This window comes from Natrix helvetica (assembly GCF_964273705.1).
Source record: "Natrix helvetica genome assembly, chromosome: 4".
In the NCBI taxonomy this organism is placed as follows: domain Eukaryota; kingdom Metazoa; phylum Chordata; class Lepidosauria; order Squamata; family Natricidae; genus Natrix; species Natrix helvetica.
Genome location: NC_138550.1, coordinates 31,419,182 through 31,438,046, shown reverse-complemented (window position 1 = coordinate 31,438,046; position 18,865 = coordinate 31,419,182). Strand labels below are relative to the sequence as shown.

Genomic DNA, 18,865 nt, shown 5'->3' with positions numbered 1-18,865 from the left:
GTTCCACTATTTTTTTCTGCTTGTGGTACATAGCAATATGCATTGCATAGGACATCTTATTAGATGCTGATGTTTGCCTTTTAGACTAGATAACCTTTTGGTCTCTTCCAACTCTATAATGCCAACTATACATTAAAAACTCCTTTGTTTCTGGACAGCAGTTCTTTATTTAGAAGACTTCAACTTTGGAAGTAAGTAATCTTTAAGTAAATATGACAGTTTTTATCTTATTCAATTAATTATAGAGAGAATAGCTGTATTTACATTTTAGCTGTAGCTTCTAGTTCTATAAATACAGACTGCTTTAGAGCATTCTTTTTTCCCCTGTCTGGACAAATAAGATTGGATCAGAAACAGTTATAAATGCCTTGTCAGAACATAATTATTTTTCCCATGCCTCTGTATACACTATCTGATCCCATAATTACATTACAGTGTGCAATACAGTGGTCTTAGTGCAAACCAAAACCTTATATCCTAGGTAAGGATAATGTTTGTAGCCTTCCAAACATTAGAAAAGTCAACAACTAATGCAGAAATTACAATTTCTCAATCATACTCTCATTCAAGTCATCACTGTTTCTTTCTATTCCGTCCAAGGTCATCACATAATCCTTTCATAGCATTTTTTAAAAGAAGCCACTTTAAAGATGTAAAATATATGAAGCCTAGGAAAACATCATACAGGAATGGCAAATGAATGCTAAAGGTGAGTGTTAGTGCAAAGTTCAGTTCAGTTCAGTTCGGTATTTTTGTTAAAGGACTCCATTGCAGGGAAATAATGTTTTTTTTTAAACTTGAAACATTTTAAGTGTGCCAATTTTAAAATTTTGCAATGCAAACGACACCTCAAAGTAGTAACTCTCAACAGATATTCTAAAACAAACAAGTCAAAGTGAATTTTGCTAAAGCAAACAGTTGGTTTGCCTTTCCGTTTTTAAAAAATGGTTCCTTGATTTTGGGCTGTGGAGGTGCAGAGCTTCCATCCAGTGCTGCAGACCAATGAAAATAGTTTTGTTGTTTGTTCTTTGAAACAGCAGAGTTTGGTACAAGGACTTCTATGAGAGAGATCTAAGTATCCTAGTGGACCATCACACAAGTATGAGCCAGCGATGTCCTACTGATTCCCAAAAAAGCTAATGCAATCCTGGGCTGCATCAACAAGGGGATAGTATCAAAACCACAGGATGTGATTGTATCACTCTACTTTGCACTAGTAAGACCACACTTGGAATATTGAGTCCAATTTTGGTCACCATGTTACCAAAAAGAGGTTGAGACCCTAGAAAGAATGCAGAGAGGAGCAACAAAGATGTTAAAGGTCTGAAGCTAAATTGTATGATAAATGGTTGAGGGAACTATGTATGTTTAGTCTATTGAAGAGAAGGATTAGGATGGATGTGATAACTGTCTTCCAGTACATGAGGGACTGTCACAAGAGAAAAGGAATTGACTTATTCTCTAAAGCACCAGAAAGCAGGACAACAAGTAATGGGTGGAAGCTTTTAAAGAGAGATCCAACCTAGGAGGAGAAATTTTCTGGCAGTGAGAACAATTAATCAGTGGAATACTTTTCCTCCTGGGGTTGTGGGTGCACAAGATTCTGTTTGTAGTGGAGTAGGAGTGGGCGAAAATGCAATTGTTGAATGGCAAAGTATATTATTTTCACTCTTTGCCTTGGTCCATATGAAATAAACTCACAATTCCTATATTTTCCTCCCAAACTTTATTCAGGTGATAGTGCAACAATGCACATTACATATTTCCTACACTTATATGGGAAAAGTATTGCTAAAGAAAAGCAAATTTAACTAACTAAAAATACCAGTGGCTTAATAACCCTTATTTAATTCTTTTGTTAGTTTCTTTTTTGTATAATAACATTCTTAGACTAACAATTGTATTAATGACTAGTAGTACATTACTTTAAACCACTAGGAAGAGCTAGAGTTAGGGGATGTTTCCATTACTTCCCAGGCTTCAGAAATATGATTGAACAATGGAAATATTAACATTATATAAGCAGAACAAATTGCATTGGAATGAGCATATGGGCAAATATTACTGTAGTGAAGAAAATTTATTTATCCCTCATTCCATCAAATCTCTTAAAGTTTATAAAATAATTATTGTTTGCTATTGATTTCAATTTCCTTTTCTGATTTTGAAATAAATATCTTTTTTTTTCTTCAAGAGAACATGTCTAATTTAAAAAAAAAATTATAAAGAGGAACATTTGAAAACAATAGATTGGTGTGAGATTCATTTTCAAATTGATAACCATTAATTTATAGTTGATTTTAACCAAATAAATTCAGGTGAGTACTTAAGGTTCAGCCGTGAGTAAAATACATTCTACAGATTTTCATTTCCAACTACAGTCTGACAATATTCCAATGTTAAGGAATACAATCTATCCATATTGAAATTTGTAGCATTATTAATTTCTATTATAAGTACGATATTTATGCATTTATAATTAACATTTTAATGTTAGTAGATGCTGTTATGACATTTTATTTTATCAAGGGAATAAAAATAAATCATGTCCTTAGACTAACTAATAGTCCAATCTCATTGTATATTTTCTGAAATCTTGCTCAGCTCATTGGGTCTTATTTTATTTTTGGGCATTTAGAGATTTATTTTATTTTAGGATACTTAGAGTTTTATTTTATCTTAGGTCATTTAGGGTTTAATTCAGGAGTTAATTAACGAGGAATCTGGTTAATGAAGTTATGCATACTTTATATTTTAATGTATTATGTATTGTATTGTTTTTAAAAAAAATTAATTTCATAATTTTACAGCGATTTTAGGTACATATAGATTCCAAATCATAGGGTATCTCCATGGTTTCTTAAGTAGGATAATTGGTAAATATAACATTGCTGGAAGAATTGTTTTTTTGTGAAAAATTATCTACTCTGCATTTTCTTGTTGCAACATAATTTTTGTAAATTAATATAAAAATCTTTAAATAAGATAATTGAAGCGAATGTAAAGTTGCACTAAGTAATTTTTAGACACACATTTTGGAATTGGCAAATTTTTGCAGTAATCCTTGTTAAGTTGTTTCTTTATTAATTCCTTTATTTGGTAAAGAGCGAAACATGTACCAGCTTGGACGAGAAATATTTAGAAGGGAGAAGCAATAAAGTAGATATACATTATTTGCCACCTCCAAACTACATATGAGGACATAGAATATCCAAACTTTGTAATGGAGAAATAGCTTCGAATGTTATATAGGGTGGCAAGGGAAAAGTCCTCCTCTTTTTATTTGTCCACTTCAAAATTTTGTTTCTCTTTAAAGAATATTACTTCAAATAAAAGAAGGAAAAAAGAAAACACATCATATCAAATTTTAAATTACACGCCAGGGTCAAAGATAAATATTTTAGAAGGACCTTTTTCCTTCCTGAAAATGTCTCCCAATTAATTCTTCATTTACATAAACCAGTTTTATGTTAGAGCTTCTAAATAAAAAATAATAATTATTATTACCATGACTTTATATATGAACAAAAGTAGAAAAATGGCTGTGCAAGTTTGGTGAAACATTTCTATTCTTTCCAATAGATTATAAAGTAATTTATGCACAAAAGCAAAGTAGCATAAAAACTGAGAACCTGATTTTACGATGGATTCATATTGGTCAAGGGGCTTTGAGTTCTTGTCACTGATTATCTATGGCCATAATCATTTTAAAATATTTTTTTCTCTGAAATGTATACTGTTTAAAGGAATCAAAAGAAACTTAAGCCCACTATTATTTGTTACTTTTAAGACAAAGCAGGAATCAAGACTTTAAAATACTTTAGGGTTGATTCAGCCCTGCAGCACTGTTGTGTCACTATGGTCAGCTATGATCACTGATCATGATTCCCAATACTCCCTGACAGCTTCCCACAAGTAGTTGGAAGTTGTATCCATTACCACTGCTTTTTTGCCCACCCATACTAATTCTATATACTGTATCTCTTTAGGTAAGTAAGTATTGATAAAAGAAGGCCAAAGGGTTGTAGGCTGTCTAATATATTACAGAAATGTGCACCTGCAATACAATTTATACAACAGTTGAATCTACCCAAAGATTAAAAGGATATTAAGAATGAAGGATTTTGTTAGACATAGTAAGGAAAAAAATTCAGGATTCAGACTTGATGATCTGCAGAATAAACTTATATATCGGGAACTAAGTAAAAATAATCACATGGTTTTAGGAGCAAAATTAGGAATTTTCTTTTTTATGTTTATTCAGGTAATAAACCAGAATAAACCCTCAAAACACTGTTATGAAAATTAAGTTGGTTATCCTTTGGTTATCCTTTGACTATTGTACATATTTTAAAGGTATTTCTTTGTTAGTTTCACTTTCTTATAGAAAATTGCCTCATGGACACACTGACATCTGAAAATGCAAACTCTAATGCAAAATATTTACAAATTTGGTACCATCTGGTTTGCAAGACCAATCTTTACTTATAAACTGCAAGTAGCCAACAATATGCATGTAAAATATGCAAAGCGCAAAGGCTGTTAAAAAAATTATGCACTTAAGGCAGTAATGAGGCAATAAGACACATCAGAATTAGCTAATAACCTCTTTACAACAGTTAAATGATCAGTTGAATGATCATAATGCAAGCATGTTAAAGGAAGTGCACAGAATACTTAACCAGGCACCAGAAGCAGATAAGAAAGTATTCAACCAGAATAATGTAGAAGTCAACAGATGGCAAGGTTCAGATAATGTTTATGAGAAAACATTGCTAAAGTTGCTTGACTGAAGTCGCTGATTCAAGAACTATAAAAATAGTATATCACTGATGAAAAGGACTTTTCTTTCTCCAGACCTGATCAAGTCAGCCTCTTTTGGCATTTGAAATAATTAAACCAACTCAAACTTGTGCCAGTCCATATTGGTAGTTCACACTTAAATGGTATATTACTTTACTGCACTTAGTATAATCAGAACTATAAGCACTGTATCTTTGACAATTGAATATTATGTCTTGACAATTCATTCCTAGCAACATTTATATAAAAAGGGCATGATCCAATGGATACTTTATCTCCATTTAATTAGTTTTAAGGATGAAACCAATCTTGCAGATTAGTCCATATAAGTATTAGTCTACAACAATTTCTACTAATGTTGCTGATTAAAAGCCTACTGTATATTACTTATTTTTAGTTTAAATGGAAAAAAGTATTGTTCAAAACTTCCAGTCCCTTATCGCTAACAAGAAACCAAGACTAATATTTGCAAATCTTATCTGAGTAATCAATGATTTTAATTTCAGGCAAAGGAGTTCATTAAAACTTGATTTAATTAAATAAAATGCCATATTTCTAATTAGAAAACCCTAGAAATTTTATGAAATCACCATAAGAGCTGAAATTGAGCCTGATTGTTCAACTATATTTTTGTACAAACGAATAAAATGGGAAAATTTACAATGTTTCCAGAAATGTTGGGTAAAGATATATGGTAGATATTCTATTCTCACATTTTACTGTTTCACAAACGATCTGGTAAAATATTTCACTAGGAAGACAACTAATGATCTGAAACATAATTAATCAATAAAGCAACTTTGATGTGCTTGAAACCACTGTATAAAAATGATGGAGATCTCTGTTAATATCTGATTATTTTTACAGATAATATAACTGTCTTTTAGCTAGTGTGGATCCAGTTTTGTTAATTCTAAAACAGCAAATTAAACAGAACGGCAATGAATCTAGGACAGCCCGTTTTCTTTTGAATTCCCCCTTTATTCTTCACCATAGTGTCTTCAATTATGTATAATGCTAACAAGTTTGAAGTTGCAATCCTTAATATAGTAATGACTAAACACCACAATATTCAATTGGATTTAGTTTCGACAAGATGTATAGGACTGTTTCTCCCATCATTCTAAAGCTGGACTTCTTTTTTTCTTTCTACCCTATTCCAACTCTTTACAGAACAGATTTGATGCAGTAAGAATCCATTTCATTGGCAGATGTCATTTTAAAAGCAAAATGACAACAGGGATGTAACCAATTTTTCATTTTGTTTTCATGTCCTTCTGATCCCCTAAAAAGGTAGTATTTGGCTTTAAATAAGCATACTAGATTGATTTTATTCATAAAACTTTCATATTGGAGAGTTTTCTTTTCATTAATCAGCCTCTCCTATATTAATTTTTTAAAATGGGAAGTATATAATATTAATATCTACATTCCTAATATAAATGCATTTTAATAATATGTTAATTCTTAAATTATCCTGATTAACTGCTGCAGATGAAAGAGAATAATAAATGCAAACATCTTTGTTATTCTATCATCACAGATTCAAAAGCACAAATAAATATACTGCAATCTTGTGTGTATGTATACTATGTAAATATATATGAATAGCAATGTTACAACTGTGTATTTATGCTCTGAAAATATACTGTCCTATACTGCATGTGCTTATCTAAGGAGAACTAAATAGCAACTTATCCTCTTCCACTAAATTATTAATATTTAAAAAAAACATTCCAGAAAAAAAACCATTTAGATTACCAACATTTTAATTACGGAAAGAGTAAATGTATAACTAACAAAAATGCCCTTCCCTAACAAAAAAAAAGAATCATATTAAATGCCATAAACACCAGAAAATGGACTCAGTTTTCTGGAGAAAACACTGATGTCTAAAAATGGTTAATAATAAACCAACCTTTTTGATAGGTGGAAGTTTGAGGAACATAATTTATGGAGAATGTACACTGACATCATTATTCTGATTCTTCCTTCATCTAATAAAAGTTATGACTGGGAGATTAAATAACTATCAGTTCATTTTAAGTGAAGTCTTAGCATTATTGAAAAGAAAAAAATAATTGATATTATTGTAATGTTGCATGTAAAAATAGAATAGAATAACAGTTGGAAGGGACCTTGGAGGTCTTCTCGTCCAATGCATCAGGACATAAATGTTTGGGAAATACATTGTATCTATGTCTACACAGATGACCTTAACTAATTCTTACAATATATTTAAATTATGAACAAATGCCTATTTGTTCCCAATACAGAATGGGGTCATTGAACACCTCTAGACCATTGAAGAATTATTTTGCTGCTAATTCAAAAAATGATCTGTGAAATCCACACTCCTTTACTAGTACCTCACCTCTGCTTTCCAGTCTACATACTTTCCTACCTGTATCGAAGAACCATGCACTTGTACTAAAATAAAATGTTTTATTAATGTAAAGAGTGACAAGAGGCCCGAATTGCATTTCTGCATTGCTACTCTGAGTATTAGAACAAAGAGCAGCATAATCTCATATAAGTTAGGTAGTTTTGGAAGATCAAATAATGCTTGTGTGTATAGGATTGCTGCAAAATTATAAAGAGTTAGTTTGAATAAATCCCTCTGACATCAGTATTACATTTTATACATTTAAATTGAGATTGGAAGTAGATTATTGTGGGAAGAAAATCTGTTCGCTTTTCTAGGTAAAAGAGGAAAATAATACTTTAACACATACAATCCTTGCCACTCAATTGACAGCTACACTAATATATGAAAGGAAGGCAGAGGTTCAAGGCAGCCAGTCAGATGTGAGTGTCATAAGTAAAAACTGCTTCTGTCTATAGCTTATTTTGGGTTTAATTGTGCACTGACAATATATCTTTTTTCCTGCTTTTCTTTGTTTAATAGAAGGCAGATGAAAAGAGTGCCCCACAAACACTACTCTTTCTTCATCCTTTACATATTACAAAAGGGCCAAAGGGAGAGAGAAGCAATTACTTTTTCTCTTCCTGGAGTCCAGAAAAAAGAGAAGGATCATTATGTTCTCCATTTTCCACTCTGGTGCAAGGGAAAGGAATGCAGTGATCCTTATCCTTCCATTTTAATAGAGCAAGCCTTGAAAGGTGTGTTGTGCACAGAGAAAAGATCACTTGTTCTGCAGAACTTTTCATTCAGTAATGCAGCACCTGGACCTCTCTGCACATGCGCTTTCAGGTGAATTTTACAGTGACAAATGATTTACAATAAAACTTGCTAATATTTCCACATATAAAGTTGTGATAACAGCTTCTCTTTGAATATGAAAGCTTCTACTTAGTCATCACTTTCCTAAAAAAAAAACACTAACAGGGAATGTATAGAATTGGGAACGGCATCTGTTACAATTCATCACTTTCAAATATTGCACAATACATTATCTCAGTGTTCTTGGAAGTAATTCAGTATCAGAAAATCCTCAAATGAAATAAGTGGCACATATTAGCAATGCAAAGCAAACTTAGAAGAACAGATCTTCCTAGTTCTAAGTAGAAATGTGGAATAGGTTTGGCAATTACTAAAGATTAGGGAGTTATATAATTGTACAACATTCAAAGTGCTATATATGTTTTGTAAATATGTCAGTAATGACTAGTCAGTGAAAGTATTTTTGTGACTTTACTCGCTGTAAATCAATTCACTTAAATGTCTGATTATTATTCCTGTTTTGCTGGCCTAGCATTAACAGTAATGCTACATTCTTGTTATTTTGTATTAACCGTAACATCTAATTATTTTCACATTGTTTTTTGGCTTGTAGTATATCTTTACCATGGTGATAACTAGATGTTAATTTTGTCTATATCTGTCACTGGTAACATATTTTGGCTCTAATGTATAATTCAAATGTGAACTAAAACAGGTTTTGGCCCTTAAAATGTTCTCTTAGAAGAACAATGCAACTGCTTTTAACTTGGCTATAAGGTTTAAGTTTTAAAATGAAACTAAAAGGGGAAAAAAGCCCACAAAATATATTTGATTCCATTTCAGAAGAAATTAGCATACAGACAGTAATTGATTTTCTCTTTTGTTCTGATATAGTGCAAATGACAAGACCAAACAACCTGTGAGGGTAGCTAGATCTGTACTGGATGGGACTGTGAAGAGATAACTGGCAAGTAAAAGCTATACCACCCTGAAACATTGCCTCTTTAGATGCCTGCTGTGAATGTTCTGTTACTGGAAAAGAATGATGATGACAACAACTATGCCATCTGTCCCAAAGGTGCTTTTTTAAAAGGCAACTGGACCTTCTTTGTTTGCAGAGGTTTCACTTCTCATCCACAAAGCTTTTTTTGTTTTGATTGAATGGTGGATAATGGAAGGATTTATATTCCTTGCAGTCATCTGGTCATTCTTGAGGCCACTTGGAGGTTTATCTGTGTCTTCAGGGTCACCTGAATGGTGCACTATTCAGAGATCCTGAGGCCACAGAGAAATCTCCACGTGGCCTCAATAACTCTCAGAAACAGTGACCAAATGACTGCAAGGAATATAAATCCTTCCACTCTGCACCATTCGGTCAGGACTGAAGAAGCATCTTGGCTAAGAAGCAAAACATCTTCAAGGAAAAGCAAAGAAGGTCCAGTTGCCTTTTGAAAAAGCACCTTTGGGACAATCATGACCAGGATGACTGAGAATCTCCATAGACGATTAACTAGGCCATCTGTGACATCCAATTGACTTACATCATAAAAGCTACAAATAGAAAAACACTATGGATAAAACTATGATATGACACCAAATAGGGACTGAAGATCATATTAAGGTAACTGAAGGAAGCCGTCCATTATTCATTCAAAACTGTTTGAACTTACTGTTAAACTCAGTTATTTTACTAATGCCCATCAGGCATAGTGCAGTGCAAATTCATAGCAGCTACCTTATTAGTAGTAATAATACTTCTCAGCAAATGATTTTTTTCACAGCTCTTGTTGCCCAGGTATTGTATTACAAATTTAAATGAAAGCAAAAGTATGCCGCATTTCATATAAGTGAAATAACAATTTAAAATTATATATATACATTTAAGTATGTATACAAAAATAATGCCCGCTCCTTCTTTATTGTTTTAAGGCAGCAGTCCTGCATAAGGCTGCAATACATTATTTATTCCATCGCCCACTTAAATTAATCTTGCCAACTTGTGGGAATTTTATTATAGTACTAATATTTTAGGGACAACTTTATGAAACTAAACTTAATACTATTAAGTAGCTAGATGTGAAATAAATGAATACTTGTCACAGATGAAGTGTTCCTTTTTCTTTCTCTGAAGGTATAATTCTCAAATTTAATTTCCTTTCTCCTGTCATATCCATAAGTTTTATGTATGTGCTACTCCAAGGATCAATAACCAAATGGATAAGGGCCATAGCTCAGTGGTACGGTAGCAAATATTTTGCAGGCTGAAACCCCAAAATCAATTCCTGTATATCTCCATCTACACAAAACTATCATGGTAACAGTACAACTGCCTGCCCAAGAAAGCAATATTTACCTAGATAGTTAAACAGTCTGATAAATTTACGTTTAGATAATGTTTTTGTACTCTTAGACAGGAACCTAGCACCTCCTAGTGAACTTTTCAACTGCAATTGCAAAATATTTTATTGATGTGGGAAAGAGAAACAGTAAAATTATTTTAGCATTAGCCACTTGAAAAGGAATACATATTTTGACTATGTATGTCATTTATATTTACTAATCAGTAATCCTGTTGCATTATATGAGCACAACAATCCTTTAGTTTTAGCTAACATGTGTGTGTATGTATGTGCACATGTGTTCCAGTTGGCAATTTAGTATTTTATGACATATTTATTTGTTGTGAAATTACAACTGCATAAACTAATTTTAAGGGGTAATTTTATTTATTTATAATTTAGCTGATTACATGTTCTCTAGTCTTAAGAAATATTAATCTTATTTACTTTAATTATTACCACTTACGGTTCCCAATAGCTAATGAATTGGGAAACTAACATGGAATAATCTATTCCATTTTCTAACTTTTGTGTAATACAGAAGGGCTTAAATTTTTAGATAAAGTAACGTTACCCAGAAAAGCTTAAGTATCCAGAAAAATTGATATATCTTCAAACATTAGCTTTTGAAGATGTTTCTGTAGAAATAAGTTTTGTGTCAAGTGTCCTCTTTTGATAGCCATACTTGTCACCCATCAAACACCCTCTTTGAATTTCAATGTACATGCATATACTATAATCCAAATATGGGAAACAGAACTTGAATTCGTCTCTATTTTCTGATTCACTTGAATGTAATCCTAAAAAATAAGAAATTTAATATTTAGAGGCCCTGTAAAAATACTTACTAGTGATCTTACAAGTCTGGATTTCAAGACTTTAAAATACAGCTATATCTACTTCTGAATTTCTGTCTAATTAAAAGCACAGCCTAAAGTCATACAAATTTCCCATTAAGTAGCAACAAGGAAATGACCACCAGAGTTCATAAAACCTTAAAGTAACCCAACATCATTGTGGATGCTAAGATAACTGGAAGGTGACATTTCTGAAGAGATCATGTTATTCTGAGAACAATGACTGGATCATTCTAGAGCTTAACTATTGTTCAGGTAACACAGACCATCATTGCTGGGGGCTAAACTGCAGAGAGAGGCATGAAATAGCATTGAAAGAGGTAAGAAAGGCACAGGAGAGAGCAGTATTAAACCACAAAGCTGCAAGTTACACTCAGAACCGAAATATCTGGCTTTGCTTCCAATTGCTTTCTCTTCTGTTTAATGAAATAAATGCTTTCATTAGCTTTACAGCTGAATCAGTTTGCATAACTTGTTAAATCTGCCCTCCAAAAATATAGAATTATAACTCCAAAATGCCACAGATTTTATAGGGTTATGGCATCCATCTTGCCACTTAAAATACCCACAAAATATTAATAAAATGGTCAAGCTCAGCCTGTGGGCTGGATGGTTACAGGACAGAAATGGGGTGATGGAAGTAGCATGTAGCATGTGGGGTACACTTTGGTATCTATTTCAGTAGTAAAATGGTCTTAGGAAGGATAGAAACACTGAAGTCTAATAATACTTAGAGCATGGTAAGACATGGAGTTTATGTGATGTGAATGAAACGTGTATCTCTTTGTTTCATATGGTCATATTTGTTTATTATCTTTGGATAAACCTGCCCATTATTAATTTTATAGTGGTGCCCTCAAATGTCACTTTCTAATATTGAGTTGCCTCCACTATATTTAAATTAAGTATATGTAGACATAATTTATTAATTCCAGCTTTTCTAACAAACATGTGACCTTAATTTGAATACTGAGATTCAAATATATTTTCTGAGCATTGGTTGAATTAATTTACTATTCTGACTTTTACAAATCAAATGGCACTCTTGCTACATTTTGATGACCTCATTAATTCACTCCATGAACCACAGAATCTCTAATTCAGTAAGAGTTTGATCTGCTAGATCTGCTTTTCTATGAAGGTTTACTGTTGTTTACGATGAGCTAAAATATGTTTTGTACCTTAAAATATGGGCCAAATAGCACTTCTGTCTTCAAGGCATGTTACTGATAAGGGGATATGTATATATTCAGATGAGATTTACTTAAACATTTAAGAACCCACTTTTCCACATAATCAGAAATGTGAAAAAAAATTCACTGTACAGAAAGAGCCTTGCACTGCTGTATATCATTTTTATATAACTTAACTACCTGCAAATAGGAAATTATGGGAGTATGTAGATAATCACAAAATGCCAGCAAATGTGTTTCTCTTTAAAAAGCAATGAGTTTTGAATCCTTCTATTCGTCTATAAATAAAAAGCTTTCAGTGCAAACATTTTAAACAATATAAAAATGAAGATTATTTCAGGTTTCTTATTGAGCATTTTAATTTAAAATGAAATAAATTGTTCAATTAAGTTCAGTGCAAATATACCTGAAACATTAAACATAAATAAATATATTAATATTATTGTAGAAATCATTGGGGTCCCAAAACTATAGGCTTTTTGGACTGCAGTGACCTTTGGCTATAAGAAAGAATGAAGGAAAAATATTAGAAAGCCATATGGATAATGTCTGTACTTCCAATTATGCTCTAATGATTTGCATGAGCTATAAATATAGAGCTAGTATTTAGTCCTAGTGGGAAAAATTGGGTCCATACTGGTCTGTGATGTGACCATAATAAGGAAACAAGTAAGGAAATAGATATATAAAATGAAAATTCAGATATATGAATACTTGTCCCATAGCCACACAGTTTGAACTATTGTTGCATTTGTTTTGAAATATGGTATTTATGGAAGCAAGAATAAAAAGTACAAAAAATGAATAGAAAGAATAAAAATAATTAGTGGCCTGACAGAACATTAACTGAGTAAAAATTAATTATTAACAAGAATCCGATTAATTGGCTTCAATATGGATGGAAGTGGGAGGGATGAAGGAATTTAGGGTTTTTCTGCATGTGACTTATAGCTTTTCATTCTCTGAAGAACCTTTCAAACCTTTGGATTTTATTTCACAAAACTGGAATAGCATAAATACTACCTAACAAAACTAAATAAAAAGCTGTAGCGTTAGAAAAGAGACCTTAATAGAAACCAAAACAAGAAATTTAAAAAGCAGTAATGTAGTCAATGTAAAAAAATTACCTTTTTAAAGCCACTGTACAATGAAAACTGCAGTATTTTTTTCATATAGATCACCAAAACTGTAATTTTGTAAAAGTAACTGGTTTCCTTATATCTTAAAATTACAGATTCAAATCTTGGTTTAGATAATTTGTCTTGGTTTAGATAATTCGATCTAATTTTTACAAATCTTAGTTTTAATTTATTTTAATTTATCCTCAAATACAAATGTTTACAGGAGGACTGATGCAAGGGTCCAATTTTTTAAAAAATATTCTCCTAAATAAACACGTTGCAGGTATAGCATCTGAAGGCCTGTATGAGTGACAAGGATTTTCTGCATGGAATACATTATTTTGAGGGCTATATATTATTTTGGGTCAATGAATGAAGATAATCTATACATTTTTTTCACCAAACAAATGCATTTTGCTTTGAGGCAATATTTATTTTTAATTAACAGTACGCCACAAGTTCTACATTAAACCTATTTAAAAACAGGTGGTTTTTTTTTTTTTAAAAGAAGTGTTTAATTTGAAATTTTTTAAAGTTTGATTCTCTACTAACATCTTCTATGTTTCTTTTTCTTGCCGGTGCATTGCTTATCTTAGGTCATAGAACTGTCCAATTTTTGAAAACTGTCTCAAACTATTATTTCTATTATTGGTAATCAATTTGTTCCTAAAATTCATCTGGAAAATGAACCATATAAAGCCATGTTATTGCTTAAACAAATCAAACTTAAATTCTTGACTGATTTTCAGTAGTTATAAAAATGACATTCTTTAACATGATAGCATCGTGTTGTATATCCAGGTTCTGTCTTTTCTTACATTTTTGTATATTATTTCTGATGAAACTATTACTTTTTTATTTTACTCACTCAGATTCCTGTTTGGATGAAGCTGCTATGCTAATCGTTATTAATTTAAAATGACAATTCCATATGTGCACCCTTTTAATTAATCAGTACAGTTATGTGGATCCAATTTACACTCAAATCTATAAAACTTTCTTCTGGTTAACTTGTTTATGCTCAAGAAATTACCATTCTGGACTCATGATTAGGATAATACCTAAATAATGTATGGGGATTTTCTCCCTTCTTTAATTTGTGCTCATATTTTTAACTTGTTTAAACGATAGTTTTAAAAATTATGCAGATTGTAGCAATTGTTAGTCTAAAAATGTGTCCATATTGCCAAAGTCATTTATAAGTGACTGAGCAATTATTCAGCCTACCTAAATTACAAATATTTAAGATCCCAATCCTATATATGCTTTGTTGAAAACAAATCCCAGAATTCACTGGGCCTTATCTCAGAATTGACATGAATAGGGTTGTGCAATATAACAGAAGTTGTGACCTACATTGACAGAATGTAAATGTCTAATAAATTATGTTGAGTAAGGAGGAGTGTCTCACAAAACATGATTAAATCTAGCATCCTGTCGCTGAACACTTTATATAAAGTTTTCCATTGATTTCTACACAGAAATGCAATCTCATAAGACTTAGCTGAAACAAAGATATGTTTAAAATTTACCTAAATGTTTTCTTCTTGACTCTCCATTTGCATATTATTTTCAGATAATTTTCATTTGAAATAGGAAGTATGTACTATGATTCACAGGAAAGAAACTCCTTAATAAAATAGTTAGACATTAATCCAATGTAACTAGATACATAAAAAGTACTGTTTAAGATAATTCTCAAAAGTCCGCTAAGAACAGAAGAAGTGATCAATTAAAACCTGCAACTCTGAATATCTTGCCCTATTTTATGAAGTTGAAATTGCAAAGCATGGCCCTTATCTTAATGTTTTTGCAGATTGAAAGAAGGATGATTATCTGTACTTTTATAAGTAAAAAGAAGGTTTAGCATTTAAGTAGGAGATTTGATCTATATTTCAGGCAGGATAAAAGCTCTTACAAACCAATCTCTGCAAGCGATTCTTAAATAAATGCCCTTTTTTAGGTACTTCCAGAAACTATAGACAAAATGATATTTTATCATTCCAATGATATAAATAGTGTTAAAATACTTCCTTCTAAAACTAATTCGTTTAAATTTTAGATGGAACTCAAAAGTCTTAGAAAATAATCTGACTTCCGAACAGCTATTCATGCGACACTACAATATGGACAGAATTAGATGGAAGATATCACATATATTATCAATCAATTTCAAGGTGCTATTCTCAAAGTAATAAAAGCATAAACAACAGAAAATATGGTGAAACATATTTTTCTCATCAGAAAGAAATATCAGGACCATCTCATCTTTGCCCACTTGCTGTATGACAGTAGGACATCTAACCTTAACAGTCTGTATTAACAATAAGGTATGAATGTGTGTGTATACACACATTCAGTTATATAACTGAGCAGATATTAGTGGCAGTGTACGCAAAAAAAAGAGAAGAAAATTATGTTTAAAAAGTTACAATTTTCCTTCCTTCTGTTTTTGTACAGAAATACTGAAGTATATATATATATATATATATATATATATATATATATATATATATATATATATATATATATATATATATATATATATATATATATATATATATATATATATATATATATATATATATATATATATATATATATATATATATATATATATATATATAATCAGCATTCTACCTGGTAAACACTTCTGTCCCTCTAAAAAAAACTGAATTAAAAAACATCTTGAGAACTCTTTTTATTTCCCCCCCCACTCGTCTATTACTTTATCTGTCTCATCATGGATAGACTTCACACAGCCTTTTAAAAATTTTATCCCTAATTTTTTTTAGGAAGTAATCCTTTCCTTATACCTAGACTAGTAGGTGAAAAAAACCTTTCAATTTTTTTTCTTTGTGTACTTCTCTTTGACATTTGCAAAGTCCCACTATTTGGCTGGGGCTCTCTGTCATCCTCCTTAGTCTTGCACTTCAGAGTTGTTGTATTTGCAGCTCCCATCTGGGAGTCACAGTGCTAGCAGACCTGGAGGGTGCTAGATTGGCCAAGTTTGCCCTATGCTCAGCAAAGACAACGTGTAATTGCAGAAAAGCTACCTTTGTTCACCTCATTCTTACTTATTGTTCCTAAGTCCGATGAAAGATGGTATTGGTGTTAGTGTGGGAGAAAGAAGTTGGGGTTATAAATCTGAACGGGTGGAATGGAACCGAATCCACAAGAGGAATCTATTATTCTCCTTCCCCATCCTGCAGGGACTCCACACCATCCAACCCAAACTCCCGTGCCATTTTCCACAGCCCTTTTATGATAGCAAGACTAATGGTGGAAACCAATAGGGCCCATTGTGTGTGTTGCTGATCAATTTTTATGTCTCTATTCCACAGTTTTAACGATATTGTGAAGTCCAAAGCGGTCAGAATTGTGAATCTGTCCATTGAAACACTGCAAGCGGTGTACTTACGACAGTAGGCCTTGTAGATTTCATAACATATTTCTCGTTGTTGTTTTTGTAGTGCTCTTCACAAGTGACAATTTTTTTAAGTTTTTTTTTTTTTTTTGTAGTAAAGAAGGGTTGTATTTAGAGGCCAGTAGCTAGAGATCCAACCAGTAGATCTCCTGAAACACTATCTGGCCTTAAGGCCACCATCAAAGGAAGGCTGAGATAATTACTATTCATCCAGCTTCCAGAAATGTAATGTACCAGCAGGCAAAAAACAGTTCATCATGTAGTACAAAAATGAAAATAAACAAACTAAAAATGAAAAATGAAAAAAAAATCTAGTGCCATAGCTTTTCGTTGTTTCTCTGTTTGGGCTTTGTTGTTGTTCATAACAGAATAGATATTATTTACCCATCTGAAACGTGCAGCCTCATGTGGTCGTTGAAGTGCTCAATTTGGTCAAACTTAGCTGGGCAGACAGAGCAAACATAGGTCGTTCCCTCTGTGCAGGCCATCACTCCAGCTGGAAGTGCCCTTGCCCCAGTGCTTGTTGTGTTAGATGTTCCATTTGTGGCACTATGTAGAGCCACGTGTCTTTCAAGCAGGGTCTTGTGTGAAAACTTTTTCTTGCAAATGTAGCATTCATAAGATTTCTCCCCACGGTGGAGCCGCATATGCACATTTAGGGAACTCTTCTGCGTAAAACGCTTATTACAGATACTGCATTGGTAGGCTCTGACACCAGTATGAGTCACCATGTGTTTGATTAGGTAATCTTTTAGGGAGAAAGATCGCCAACAAATGCTGCATTGGTGGGGCTTCTCACCTATACAATGATCACAAATGGAAACACAAGGAGAAAGAAAAGTAACATTTAATTAGGAATGCATTATCCTGTAACATATTTTCTAGTTATACAGTACATGGTTATTTATTTATTAATCAAATTCATCTGGCTGCCCATCTCTGTTCGGAAAGTAAATCGGGATGGCATAGAACAATCCAATAAAACAATAGAAATATAAAACAGTCATTATCTAAAGTTATTATGTATAATTGTTTTAGAAAGCATTAAAAACTATAAAAGAACCCAGAATCAATAATACTCATTAGGATGGATAAACAAGGGAAGGAAGTGAGCTGTGTGAATGCAGAGACGGCTACAGATAAGCAATCTATACTTGTGGTCTCTGTGCTTATGATGTATAGCAAGCCTATCTGATGGTTGTGGGGAAATGCTCTAGTTGAAAACTGACAGCACCACTGTTCTGTCAAACTTGGCATCAACTCTGGTCTGGACACCAAGTAGGTAAAGTTTGTCAGAATATTAATGAACTGGAATAGGACATAGCAACAGGTCACCATTGGGGACTGGCTGGAATAGGACATAGTAAGAAGGTCAGCCAATGTATGGCATGGCAACTGGGTCAGTCAATGGGAACTATTTGGTGACTGAGAGCCATGCTAGATGGCTCAGAGCCTGGGTGTGGCTTATCTATGTACCTATGTGCAAGAGAACTAATCTAGTCTGCTCTCTGAATTCAAACTGAAAACCAATCTCTCCTTTCTACCACATTGGAAGAATCATCTGTGGGTATTGTATATTTATTCATATGTTATTATGTACATAAATAAGTCAGTGAACCCTGCTGAATCAGTTATCTGTGTGCGCTTTCTGGATTTGATTTTTGCAACAAACTCTGACAAAGTTTAACGAAGTCCAAGAGCATGGACCAAATAGCAGGCAGTCAAGATCAGGTAGTCAGATTCATTTATAAAGCATTGTCTCTTTCTTTGTGACTGATCCTACATGACATGGAACTGCCCAGAGTTGATTGCAATTGGGTGGTATTAAGTAAATAAATAAGTACCAATAATAAGTGCCAAACATGCACTGATTCATGTGCATCAATATGAATTGGGTTATTCATTGAAGAAGAAATATGCTAACAAAAAACATTTTCTATC

General features: G+C 32.5%; 1 protein-coding gene and 1 gene segment (V, D, J or C); both read right to left on the bottom strand.

Annotated features, from left to right (window-relative positions):
• The window catches only part of LOC309390886 (Ig kappa chain V-III region PC 3741/TEPC 111-like), a 380,622-nt gene that overhangs the window by 251,824 nt on the left and 109,933 nt on the right, over positions 1-18,865 (bottom strand).
• Positions 16,144-18,865, bottom strand: part of ZBTB20 (zinc finger and BTB domain containing 20) — a 546,378-nt gene continuing 543,656 nt past the window's right edge. For all 10 annotated transcript variants that reach the window (XM_081950746.1, XM_081950743.1, XM_081950745.1 and 7 more), the window contains one exon: positions 16,144-17,723. In XM_081950746.1, the coding sequence (XP_081806872.1) occupies positions 17,305-17,723 (419 nt within the window). In that variant the 3' untranslated portion in view covers positions 16,144-17,304. The remainder of the gene's footprint in view (positions 17,724-18,865) is intronic.